The 13515-nt window shown below is 44.9% G+C and overlaps 1 protein-coding gene across 10 annotated transcripts in view; it reads left to right on the forward strand.

The window, feature by feature from the left end:
* agrn (agrin) overlaps window positions 1-13515 on the forward strand; it is a 279791-nt gene that overhangs the window by 210409 nt on the left and 55867 nt on the right. For all 10 annotated transcript variants that reach the window (XM_036988106.1, XM_036988109.1, XM_036988110.1 and 7 more), the window contains 2 exons: window positions 7481-7678; window positions 7912-8112. In XM_036988106.1, coding sequence (XP_036844001.1) covers window positions 7481-7678; window positions 7912-8112 — 399 coding nt within the window. The remainder of the gene's footprint in view (window positions 1-7480; window positions 7679-7911; window positions 8113-13515) is intronic.

Genomic DNA, 13515 nt, shown 5'->3' on the forward strand with positions numbered 1-13515 from the left:
GCATTCAAACCACCCAGTTTATGATTACATTTTAGTCATTTAGCAGACGTTCTTATCCGGAGCGACTTAAAGGAGCAATTAGGGTTATGTGCCTTGATTAAGGGCATATCGACAGATTTTTCACCAAGTCAGCTCGGTGCCTCAAACCAGCGACCATTCGCGTACTGGCACAACATTCTTAACCGCTAAGCTACCTGCCACCCCATTTATCTGGAGTATTTGTCAAAATAAGATCAATCAAGGTTAAGTTTATGGTTTAAAATCAGATTAGATGATTTTGTGGGTGTCCCAGGCAGTGGCCATTCTGCAGAGCTGCGTCCACAACAAGATTCATGACGAACAACGCTAACCTGCACCCGTTTTCCCATAGAAGAGTAATTGATGATGACGATGATTAACATTTTCGTTTTTACCAACAAACCATTTGCTCCTGTGCCTTCCGTTCCGTGTCCTTTCCGTGCTCTAAGTCCTCAGCCACAGTTGACGCTTGGTAGTTTTAGTCAGAGTTTGAATTAGATGTTCTGCTACTGTAAAGGTAGGCTACACCATAGGCCTGTATCTGTATAACAAATAACATGTATGTACCATGTTTTCTGTAGACTAACTAAGCACAAAGCAGACATGAAGAAAGGAAAATAAATATTTAAATGATCTCTTCTCTCATAGGCTACTTTACACAGTTCTATATTGCCTGCTAGCCTTTTGGTCCTAAATGGGTAACAGTTTGGAGATGTAATATAGATATACTGATCTAATAATGTACAGTGCCTTGCGAAAGTATTCGGCCCCCTTGAACTTTGCGACCTTTTGCCACATTTCAGGCTTCAAACATAAAGATATAAAACTGTATTTTTTTGTGAAGAATCAACAACAAGTGGGACACAATCATGAAGTGGAACGACATTTATTGGATATTTCAAACTTTTTTAACAAATCAAAAACTGAAATATTGGGCGTGCAAAATTTTTCATTGTTCAGTGAGGATCTCTGAATGATCCAATGTTGACCTAAATGACTAATGATGATAAATACAATCCACCTGTGTGTAATCAAGTCTCCGTATAAATGCACCTGCACTGTGATAGTCTCAGAGGTCCGTTAAAAGCGCATAGAGCATCATGAAGAACAAGGAACACACCAGGCAGGTCCGAGATACTGTTGTGAAGAAGTTTAAAGCCGGATTTGGATACAAAAAGATTTCCCAAGCTTTAAACATCCCAAGGAGCACTGTGCAAGCGATAATATTGAAATGGAAGGAGTATCAGACCACTGCAAATCTACCAAGACCTGGCCGTCCCTCTAAACTTTCAGCTCATACAAGGAGAAGACTGATCAGAGATGCAGCCAAGAGGCCCGTGATCACTCTGGATGAACTGCAGAGATCTACAGCTGAGGTGGGAGACTCTGTCCATAGGACAACAATCAGTCGTATATTGCACAAATCTGGCCTTTATGGAAGAGTGGCAAGAAGAAAGCCATTTCTTAATGATATCCATAAAAAGTGTCGTTTAAAGTTTGCCACAAGCCACCTGGGAGACACACCAAACATGTGGAAGAGGGTGCTCTGGTCAGATGAAACCAAAATTGAACTTTTTGGCAACAATGCAAAACGTTATGTTTGGCGTAAAAGCAACACAGCTCATCACCCTGAACACACTGTCAAACATGGTGGTGGCAGCATCATGGTTTGGGCCTGCTTTTCTTCAGCAGGGACAGGGAAGATGGTTAAAATTGATGGGAAGATGGATGGAGCCAAATACAGGACCATTCTGGAAGAAAACCTGATGGAGACTGCAAAAGACCTGAGACTGGGACGGAGATTTGTCTTCCAACAAGACAATGATCCAAAACATAAAGCAAAATCTACAATGGAATGGTTCAAAAATAAACATATCCAGGTGTTAGAATGGCCAAGTCAAAGTCCAGACCTGAATCCAATCGAGAATCTGTGGAAAGAACTGAAAACTGCTGTTCACAAATGCTCTCCATCCAACCTCACTGAGCTCGAGCTGTTTTGCAAGGAGGAATGGGGAAAAAATTCAGTCTCTCGATGTGCAAAACTGATAGAGACATACCCCAAGCAACTTACAGCTGTAATCGCAGCAAAAGGTGGCGCTACAAAGTATTAACTTAAGGGGGCTGAATAATTTTGCACGCCCAATTTTTCAGTTTTTGATTTGTTAAAAAAGTTTGAAATATCCAATAAATGTCGTTCCACTTCATGATTGTGTCCCACTTGTTGTTGATTCTTCACAAAAAAATAAAGTTTTATATCTTTATGTTTGAAGCCTGAAATGTGGCAAAAGGTCGCAAAGTTCAAGGGGGCCGAATACTTTCGCAAGGCACTGTAGAGTGATAGAGATGCCTGAAGCCATTTAGCAGCTATTATCCAAGACGGCTAATACAGTAAACACTGTTAGACAGCTTTACTGTTAGCTGTTGCTACCACCAGCAGACAACGAGAGATTTGCCTTAGCACCTTTGCACTAGCTCTACCCCGTTGCAGGGTTTCCCAACTGGCGGCCCACGGGTGATTCTATTTGTCCCCCCCCAAGTATTCTGAAAAATAAAATGTAATATACTGTGCCTTCAGAAAGTATTCATACCCCTTGACGTATTTCACATTTTGTTGTGTTACATGGTGAATTCGTAATGGATTATATATTTTCCCAATCTACGCACAATACCCCATAATGACAAAGGGAAATGTATTGAAAATGAAATACATAAATATCTCATTTAAATAAGTAATCACCCCCCCCATTCAATACTTTGTAGAAGTACCTTTGGCAACGATTACAGCTGTGAGTCTTTCTGGGTAACTGTCTAAGAGCTTTACACACCTGGATTGTTCATCATTTGCCTATATATAATTTTTTATTCTTCAAGCTCTGCCAAACAGGATACATGTTTTGGAATATTTGTGTTCTGTACAGGCTTCCTTATTTTTGCTCTGTCAATTTGGTTAGTATTGTGGAGTAACTACAATGTTGTTGATCCATCCTCAGTTTTCTCCTATCACAGCCATTAAACTCTGTAACTGTTGTTTTAACGTCACCATTGGCCTCATGGTGAAATCCAAATTTGCACTCCTGAACTTATTTAGGCTTTCCATAACAAAGGGGATGAATTCTTATTGACTCAAGATCTTTCAGCTTTTAATGTGTAATTCACTTGTAAACATTAAAAAAACCGTTAGTCCACTTTGACATTATGTGGTATTGTGCCAGTACATTTTTTAAATTCAGGCTGTAACACAACAAAAATGTGGAAGGAATCCAAGGGTTTGAACACTTTCTGAAGGCACTGTATATATTGTTATTATTGCACATAAAATACTTTAAAAACACCAGCAAATCATCTCCAAGTGATTTAAGTTTTGGAAAAATCTGTTCCAAAGTATTCCCACGCACAACAGAGAGATATATCAAATCAAAATACAACAGGTTTAGACCTTTACAATGAAATGCTTCACTTACAAGCCCTTAACCAACAATGCAGCTTTAAGAAAAATCAGTGTTAAGAAAGTATTTACTAAAATAAACTGAAGTAAAAAAATAAAATGTAAAATATATGTGACCTTATTCAATTGTAAGCAAGGTTTTAAATGATTATATTTGAAAAATATCTGTTTAGGTTTCAAACATATTTATTTGTTTGGGTTTCTTGCCGTCTACAAATGATTTGTAATTCTGTTCCGGCCCCCCGACCATCCGCTCAAGAACGAATCGTCCCGCAGTGGAATCTAGTTGATGATGCCTGCCCAATTGGAATCTAGTTGATGATGCCTGCCCTATTGGAATCTAGTTGATGATTCCTGCCCAATTGGAATCTAGTTGATGATGCCTGCCCTATTGGAATCTAGTTGATGATGCCTGCCCTATTGGAATCTAGTTGATGATTCCTGCCCAATTGGAATCTAGTTGATGATGCCTGCCCTATTGGAATCTAGTTGATGATGCCTGCCCTATTGGAATCTAGTTGATGATGCCTGCCCTATTGGAATCTAGTTGATGATGCCTGCCCTATTGGAATCTAGTTGATGATGCCTGCCCTATTGGAATCTAGTTGATGATGCCTGCCCTATTGGAATCTAGTTGATGATGCCTGCCCTATTGGAATCTAGTTGATGATTCCTGCCCTATTGGAATCTAGTTGATGATGCCTGCCCTATTGGAATCTAGTTGATGATGCCTGCCCTATTGGAATCTAGTTGATGATGCCTGCCCTATTGGAATCTAGTTGATGATGCCTGCCCTATTGGAATCTAGTTGATGATGCCTGCCCTATTGGAATCTAGTTGATGATGCCTGCCCTATTGGAATCTAGTTGATGATGCCTGCCCTATTGGAATCTAGTTGATGATGCCTGCCCTATTGGAATCTAGTTGATGATTCCTGCCCTATTGGAATCTAGTTGATGATGCCTGCCCTATTGGAATCTAGTTGATGATGCCTGCCCTATTGGAATCTAGTTGATGATGCCTGCCCTATTGGAATCTAGTTGATGATGCCTGCCCTATTGGAATCTAGTTGATGATGCCTGCCCTATTGGAATCTAGTTGATGATGCCTGCCCTATTGGAATCTAGTTGATGATTCCTGCCCTATTGGAATCTAGTTGATGATGCCTGCCCTATTGGAATCTAGTTGATGATGCCTGCCCTATTGGAATCTAGTTGATGATGCCTGCCCTATTGGAATCTAGTTGATGATGCCTGCCCTATTGGAATCTAGTTGATGATGCCTGCCCTATTGGAATCTAGTTGATGATGCCTGCCCTATTAGAATCTAGTTGATGATGCCTGCCCTATTGGAATCTAGTTGATGATGCCTGCCCTATTGTTTCAACTGAAGTTTGATGTTTAATCCACTGCAGTGTTGTTGGCTTGGGGGCTGATGTGACTCCACTAGTATTTCCTCTTTCCATTCCCAAGTTGAAATCTCTGTGCATAAAGATGTATTCCAATGGGAAATGGAGCAAAAGGAATGTTTGAGCCGGGCGAGCAAACTCAATTTGGAGACGGCGTGCGTGCGTGCGGCGTTAGGTAGACAGTTCTCACCGTGGCGCCGCAGGGGCGTAATGAATAGTCTTTATTTAAAAAGGCGAGCTGGTTGCAGGCAGAGCGAGGTAGCGGGCCCTGCTGTGTGTGTGTGTGTGTGTGTGTGTGTGTGTGTGTGTGTGTCTGATACAGCACTATGGATGACAGCAAGTCTCCACAGAGGCAGAAGTCAGTGGAACAGGGCAATAAAAGCGACAGACAGGCAGTGCTAGGCAAGGCCCGGCGGAGGAATGATGATGGTGATGTGGGTTGGTCTATTCTGGGCTGTTTGCACTGCTTTACACAGGCCTCTTCAAACTCCACTGAGTCACCTCACCTCCCTCCACCTTCACTATTATCTCTGTTAATTATCCTGGTACAATTCATATCACTGGCATACACTGTGTGGTGTATGTGTCGATAGAGGCTGGGAAGTTTGTGTGTTTCCTTTTGTCCCTCATGCGTTTGCGTGCAGAGACAACCGGTGTGTGCGTGTGTGAGTGGGGCCACCGTTTCGCAAGGCCTATGTGCACTGTCATAATTAGATTTTCTTCCCCTCGGGGGGATCGAAAAATGGCTCTAGGGGAAATGGTTATCTTTATGGCTCAGGTGCGGTCCGATAGTGAGATGAGTGACATTTTTTATTATTCTGATGTATTTTCTCCTCTCAATGTTTGAGTGTTGGGTGACCTTGTGTGTCTGGCAGGCTGGAAGAAGCAGAGACACGCATGGATAATAGACCACAGAACGATATCAATCGCTCCGTAAGGAATTTCATATATATTTACCTCAGAATAGATGAGACAAGAGACGAGAAGTCATTTAGAACAGAAATAAACATTACGAGTTTTGCACAGTTGCTGCAAAAAGGTAGCGAGAGAGAGCAGAGGAGCGGAAAGATAGGGGAGAGAGGGGTAAATAAGAAAGTGAGGAGAGAGGGCGAGGAGGGACGGAGGAATAGTTATGGAGCAGGCACGGTGGGGTCGGCTGGGGAGTGTTTTTATAGTCTGGGACATTCTCAGAGCCTTTCACTAAACAACTGTCTCTCTTTCTCATCATGTTAAAGAACAACTCCTCCTTCTCTCCCTTGTCGTAGCTCCAGTCTCTGACTAATACTACTCCTCCGAGAGTGTGTGTAGCGTTCTGAGGCCGGAACTGCTCTTTAGCTTTTCTTTTCCCCACCGTCTCTCGGTATCCATCACTCGGAATGGCCCTCTCCTCAAGGCCAATTTCTTCCACCTCCCCCTTCACCGTCAACTCCCCTCCCCGGTCAGACAAGTCCCCCCACCTTGTTAGCGCCGTTAGCGCCTTAGTGCTAGCTGTCCTGGCCCTGCGTTTACAGCCAGTAAGGCAGCCCAGTTGGGTCCGATAGCTAGATGTGTCCCGATTAGCCGCCGCCAACGACTGGCGGCACTGGCTGGAACAGGGGGAGCGAGACAGAGCCAGAGGAGGGAAATAAAGAAGGCCTTTATCGGGACACGGGCGCTGATAAAGGACGACACTCACTGTGATTTATGTCCCCCGGGTTCGAAACACCGTCATTGTCACGGTGATGCATTCCCCATCCCCGCCACCTGCCACCTCGGCTACATATATTTTTCTGTTTATACCGCCTGCTTTTAATCAGGCCCCCAGGCTGGGCTGCCCACAGCGAGTGCCTGTGTGGTGCAGGCTGACTTCCTGACTTTATTAAGGTGTAATAAGGTGTAATACACAAGTTAATAACACAGGGGAGGGGAGGGGGAGTTTTTCCGCCTGAGTAGCCCGCTCTCTACGTTAGCCATTAGCAATAAATCAGCAGCTGTTATTACCTAGCCACTAATTGAATGTGATAGCGGCCGTGCGCTGCTAATGCAATCCTCCAGGTGTAATTGGCAATCGAGGAGCGCTGCCCACCCCTCGCATCTCTGCTCTGGCTCTGTGATTCACTCGGGCTGCCACGAATCATTGATATCCACAGCATGTCGGTACTAGGCTATGCAAGGCTGAGGGAAAAAACACTGAATGGAAAACGTGCAAATGATCAGAGTCAACTGAATATAGAGGATTCTTCACAGTATTCTCAGTCCAGATCATCCTTCTGAAACTTGCAGCTGTGTGAAGTCTGCACACCATCTGGGTTCGGGGCCCTCTCAAAATGACCGGCCTTTCAAAGGGGGTTAGGTAAACACATGACATCATGGCGTCACGGCTGTGGATTCTGCCACGCCACCCACACAGGCTTCGGATGAGCCAGTTCTATCTGCCCTCCCTCGCTATCTCTCTCTCTCTCTCTCACTCCCTCTCTCACTCACTCACTCACTCACTCACTCACTCACTCACTCACTCACTCACTCACTCAACTCACTGACACAAACACACACTCTTTCTCTCCCCGTTACTCATCCCGGACTTATTTACTTTCTCCAATCCTAACACTCTCCTACCTGTCTCCCTCCAGACGAGGCGTGTGCCAACTGTTCGTTTGGGGCGATCTGCGATGGGCAGTCTGGCCGCTGTGTGTGCCCGCAGGAGTGTGTGGAGTCCCACCAACCGGTGTGCGGCAGCGACGGCTCCACCTACGACAGCGAGTGTGAGCTCCACGTGCGTGCCTGTACCGAGCAGCTTGACCTGCGCGTGCTCGCCCAGGGAGAATGCAGTGAGTAATGCCAGCACCAAGTGTGTGTGCCTACCAACAGTGTGGTTGTACAAATAGTAGGTCTTAAAGTAATGTCTCACTATTGTATTTTAGCAAGCATATTCCTTTTACAAGATTCCAATCAATAGTTGCTGACACACCCTGTATGTGTGTGTGTGTGTGTGTGTGTGTGTGTGTGTGTGTGTGTGCGTGCGTGCGCGATCGTCCGTTTGTTTGTGTGTGTGCATTTGCAGAGACGTGCGGTAGCGCCGTGTGTGCCTGGGGGGCCCGCTGCGTCCAGAACAAGTGCGAGTGCCCGCAATGCCAGGGCCAGGCCTTCTCGCCCGTGTGCGGCAGCGACGGCTTCACCTACGACAACACCTGCGAGCTGGGCGTGGCCTCCTGCGTCCTCAAAAAGAAGATTGAGGCGGCCAAGCCTGGCAGCTGCGACGAAGGTAGGAATTAGATACCACTGATAGGGCAGAGGAACTCTCAACTACGAGGCACACAGTGCATTTTTAATCATGATTTGCTTCACAAGTGGCAGCCTAGTTTACACAAGTCCTTTGTGGAGCTGCTCTCCTCTCCTACTGGCACGGTACCAGTCTCTACCCTGACAATCAGCTCTCTCTCTCTCTGGGTATCTTTGTCACCGTACGGTTGTCATGCAGATGATGTCAGCAATAGTCCCTTGTGGCCAGACGAAGTCACCGTCGCAGAGACTGTCGTCATCGTCTGAGGACGGATGAACAACAGAGCAGGTTTCACCTGCCAGCAGGAGAGATAGAGGGCGAGATGATGAGAGCAATGGAGAGGGGTAGGGAGAAGTGGGGAGTGGAGGAGAGATGGAGAAGGGGAAAATGGAGAGGGGGAAGAGAGAGAGATGGAGGGAGGGGTAGCGAAAGAGAGAGAGACTGAGAGAGGGTGGGGTAAAGGGGTGAGAGTATTCATGAATGATAATTTTCCTCTACCATCCCAGTGTCTGTTCTTTCCCTTTCTCACTGTGTCGTTGTCTACTCTACTGTATACGGCCAGTTCTATCTGCCAGCTCTGTCTGCCAGCTCTGTCTGCCAGCTCTTAACGCCCGGCTGGTTTTGTTCAATTGAACTCATTGACTGAGTCGAATAACCTTTTGTATGTGGACCATAAAGAAATGCACATATAAAACACACTGCAGATTTAATACACATACACACACACACACTGTGCCCTGTATCATCATTATACGCACACACTCCACACATACTATATACACATACGCTCGGACACCACACGCACATTCAAACACACACACACACACTGTGCCCTATATAATCATTATACGCACACACTGCACATGTAGTAAACAGTATATACACACACATACACTCACACGCTTTCACTATGTGTCCCATATCGCTGTCTGGCAGTGGGCAAAGATGCTCTCCTCTATAGCGCCCCAAGGGCATTTATCTATTTGTGAAGCCTGGTGACTCACTCTCTCTCTCTCTCTCTCTCTCTCTCTCTCTCTCTCTCTCTCTCTCTCTCTCTCTCTCGCTCTCTCTCTCTCTTTCTTCTCGCTCCTCTTTCTCCTCTCTCTCTCTCCTCTCTTTCTCTTCTCTCTCTCTCCTCACTCTCTCCTCTCTTTCTCTTCTTTCCCCTCTCGCTCCTCTCTCTCATCTTTCTCTCTTCTCTCTCTCCTCTCTTTCCTCTCTCTCCTCGTTCTTCTCTCCTCTCTCTAGCTCCTCTTTCTCTTCCCCTCCATGTTTCTCTCACTTGTTCTCTCTATTGCAATGTCTCTCCAACTTCCATCTCTCTCACTTTCTCTCCCTCTCTAGTAGCATACAACCCCCTGTTCTTCTCCCTCGCTTGCTCATTTGAGTTCCCAGAAAGCCATCAGCCAGTAACAAAAGAAACATGTTTTATTTTATTTTATCTGTCTCTCCCCCTCCCATCCCTATTGTCTCACCATGTTGCCCTCTCTCCATCAAACTAGCATTGTCTCTTGACATAAAGATCACATTGCTTTCAGAGATGGGATCGGGTCCGATCGATAAATCTTCCCCCGGGGACACGGGTCCAGTTTTCTTTTTGTTCCACGCCTTGTCACCATTCCTCTTCCCCTCTAGTAGATAACGGACGCACAACCCCCCACTGCTGAAAGCTAGGACATTCTTAATGGGGTAGCTGTAGTAGCTTAATATTTTGAACAGGAACAGGGTTAGAATTTTCCTCCAATGTTTTGGGAAAATCTTGATTGAAAAACTACTTTCTTCGGTATACAAACTCCAATTTATACGTCTTTAAAAGCATGTTGTTCTTTAAAAAAAATTAAGTCTTTAAAACCCTGTGCATCAAATTGACCCAACCCTATTATATAATTGGACTAGTCAATGTATTGACTTATCACAACCTATTGAACCGACTGCAACCTTTCCCCTCGGCACTTGCCGACAGTACAACCCCTACCCACCACTCTCTCGTCTACAGTGCTGGTAGACTCCTCCAACTCCAGCCAATTGAACAATTTATTTGTTTATTTAGACCTGACTTAAAAACCATATTCATTTGTCACAGGGTGAAATGTAAGCGTTCCCCCCCCCCTTTTTTATTTAGGGTAATGAAAAATGACAGTGTTCTGTACTGGGGGTATCTATCACCTGTTTAATTTCACACTCGGGTAGGCCCAGGCTCAGCTCCTTTGTCGACACTGACAAAGTGGCGAGGGAGCGTAGTGCATCACCTTGGGGCCCAGGCCGGTTTTAATTGAATACACATTTACTAAACAGGATTATGGGTGAAAATATCACACGGCAGTGTCAATGCACTATCCACTACCCAATACATATCGAGAGAGAACGACAGAGAGGAGATGGGTGGGTGGGTGGAGAAGAGCTCATCAAAAGCTGATCAGTGGCTTTTTGTCCTATCTATCCATACATATCCTGCTAAGAAACCTTCTCCGCTCCCTTTCTCTCTTTTCTGAGCTCCCTACTGCTCAATCTTTCTTTATGTAAGGAGGGTTTATTTGGACTAACGCGTTGTCACATCCTTCAACAGCAGACTGACTGTCTGAGGGGCTGGCAAATGAAGCGAAAACAAACAGGGAAAGTGTCGAGCAACAAGCCACCTGCGTGTTTGGGCCTACCAAAGCCACGCTGTTTTCGATACGTTCCTAATAAACTCTAAAAACTGCTAAACACACACAGGCACACACAAATACACACACAAACACACACACAAACACACACACAAACACACCGGTGACGTGCGGTGAGGTCAGTGGCTGGGAAGGCATTGGCTATTATCAAAGCCTGATTTACTCACAAATAAACTTTGATGAAGCCCAAGTTCACCAATCAACAGATCGCTCCAACAACCAGAGTGACATAGGCTATTAACCAAAATTTACAAAAAAACTTCACCAAATGGAAATACCAATTAGCACACAGCCATGCAATCTCCGTAGACAAACAGTCTGGCAGTAGAATGGCCTTACTGAAGAGCTCAGTGACTTTCAACGCTATTGGACTCTCTGGAGTGATGAATCCCACTTCACCATCTGGCAGTCCGAATATTAACGCTACAGCATACAATGACATTCTAGACAATTCTGTGCTTTCAACTTTGTGGCAACAGTTTGGGGAAGGCCCTTTCCTGTTTCAGCATGGCAATGCCCCCGTGCAGCAAGCAAGGTCCATACAGAAATGGTTTATTTAGATCAGTGTGGAAGAACTTGACTGGCCTGCACAGAGCCCTGACCTCAATCCCATCGAACACCTTTGGAATTAATTGGAACTCCGACTGCAAGCCAGGCCTAATCCCCCAAGATCAGTACCCGAGCTCACTAATGCTCTTGTGGCTGAATGGATGTAAGTCCCTGCAGCAATGTTCCAACATCTAGTGGAAAGCCTTCCCAGAAGAGTGGAGGCTGTTGTATCAGCAAAGGGGGGGGGGGCAACTCCATATTAATGCCCATGATTTTGGAACGAGATGTTCGACAAGCAGGTGTCCACATACTTTTTTTGTGTATTACATTTTTTTGTGTGTCTCATCCCCAAAAATTCTACCTTGATCAATCAAATGCATCAAAGGGATGTTGTCTTTTCTCATGTTCATTCAACAGTAGCCTAACCTGCAAATTGAATGTGAAATGCATTTAGGCCTACTGTACTAGTAAATTAATTTCATTTGTCTGACCGTCAGGGTAAACCTCTCGGTGACAGCATTGAACCCATGTCCATAATTTTATTCTGCAGGCACACAGCAAGCCCACGGACAGGTGGGAGACGCATCCCCAAAGCCTCCTTTGGTTCCATTTTCACACTGACACAAAAAGTGGCAGGAGAAGCCCCATTCCCATTACGTCCACAAAGCAAAAGTACATTTCCAAGATGTGTAAAAGTCTGGGTAAAAAGTAATGACGTTTCAGACAAGTGGACAGTCCAGTAGTCACTGTTAGCCTGCCCAACAGATAGCAGTGAGGGAGATGGTGGTTGCCTTTCATTAATAACATCACGTCTTGTAGAGTTCCTGTATGCTGGCTCTGTCTGGTCTTAACTTTCCTTGTAGTTGACGTTCCACTCTTCGAACCCTCCAAACGGCGTGTAACATTATTCCAACTTGGGAAATTATTTGATGTGCAGTATAGTGTCCATTTGTCAGGTTGTTTTTGCTAGCTAGCTAGCTTCGTTCAGTTCAAGGGATGCGAGCACCAAATTATGTTGACATGCCCAAATGTGCAGAGTTTACCACAGGTTTACCCACACCACATGTTAAGGCAATACGGATGTGCAAAATATGAAATTGTCTCAATGCAACGAATGAAGCTACTTCAAGCTAGGCAAAGCAGCGACGTCTATGCTGACCCTCTTCATTAATGGCCTTGCGGGTCAACAATTTGAATAGATGGAAAGGAAGACATGAATACCCTGGCACCTTTCCTGAGATGTTGGTTCTGTTTTAGCACATTTGGAAATTGTTTGCATAATAACCACCAGAATCATTGAGAAAAAGATTAGAATACAAAAAATTTGCACAGATAGCCACTGCCTACCCTGACTGCACTTCACTGACACACACACAGAAATGGGATTTGTGACAGATGACAAATGGTAATGTTGACATTCACACAGGTCATGCTATTGGTATGGTGTTTTTTTACTGACAGGAGTGTTTCCTGGCCCTGATAAATACAAATGCAAATGTTGATAGTACTGAGGTGACTCTGGGCCACATTCTTCAGAACCGATACACACCCTTTTCTCTAGTTTCCCTCCAATTATCCACCCTCATCCTCTCTGCTTCCTCCCTCCATCGGGTCATCACCTCATGCTATAAAAGAAGCACACATTTTATCCTCCATTGCTTCTATCAGTTTTATTCCCTCACACAATTTCTCGCTCTTCTCTTTAAAAAAGGAAATACGAGAATCGGCTGTTTTTTTTCTTCTTCTCTCCAGAGTCTCCGCCCTTCTGTATTTGCTCAACTTAACTGAGATTCCTTGGTTAAATGGACTCTGGTTATGACATGATTGAGTAAAAGTAGCAGACAGACACGGGCGCTGAGAGAATAGCTGATGCAGACATCTTCCCTGCTAATTGAAAGGTTCATAGGCAGTGCGGGTGGCTGCCACATCAAAAACCAACAGCTAATTAGTGCCCCCTCCCTCCTTTCACTTTTATTTACTCAATGTCTTAGTTCTTCTTTTTTTCCTTTTATATTTATTTATTCTTTGAGTCAGGGGGGCATGAGCGGAATATTAATTGGGTGGCGAATGCTCTCTTGGCTCACTCCCACGTTTCCCTTCTCCTGCTGAGTTTGCATAAATATACTCAGGTGGCCAGGCAAGCCAGGGCCTTGTTCATTTAACAGCTGCT

Source organism: Oncorhynchus mykiss, chromosome 9 (genome assembly GCF_013265735.2).
Source record: "Oncorhynchus mykiss isolate Arlee chromosome 9, USDA_OmykA_1.1, whole genome shotgun sequence".
Classification (NCBI taxonomy): Eukaryota; Metazoa; Chordata; class Actinopteri; order Salmoniformes; family Salmonidae; genus Oncorhynchus; species Oncorhynchus mykiss.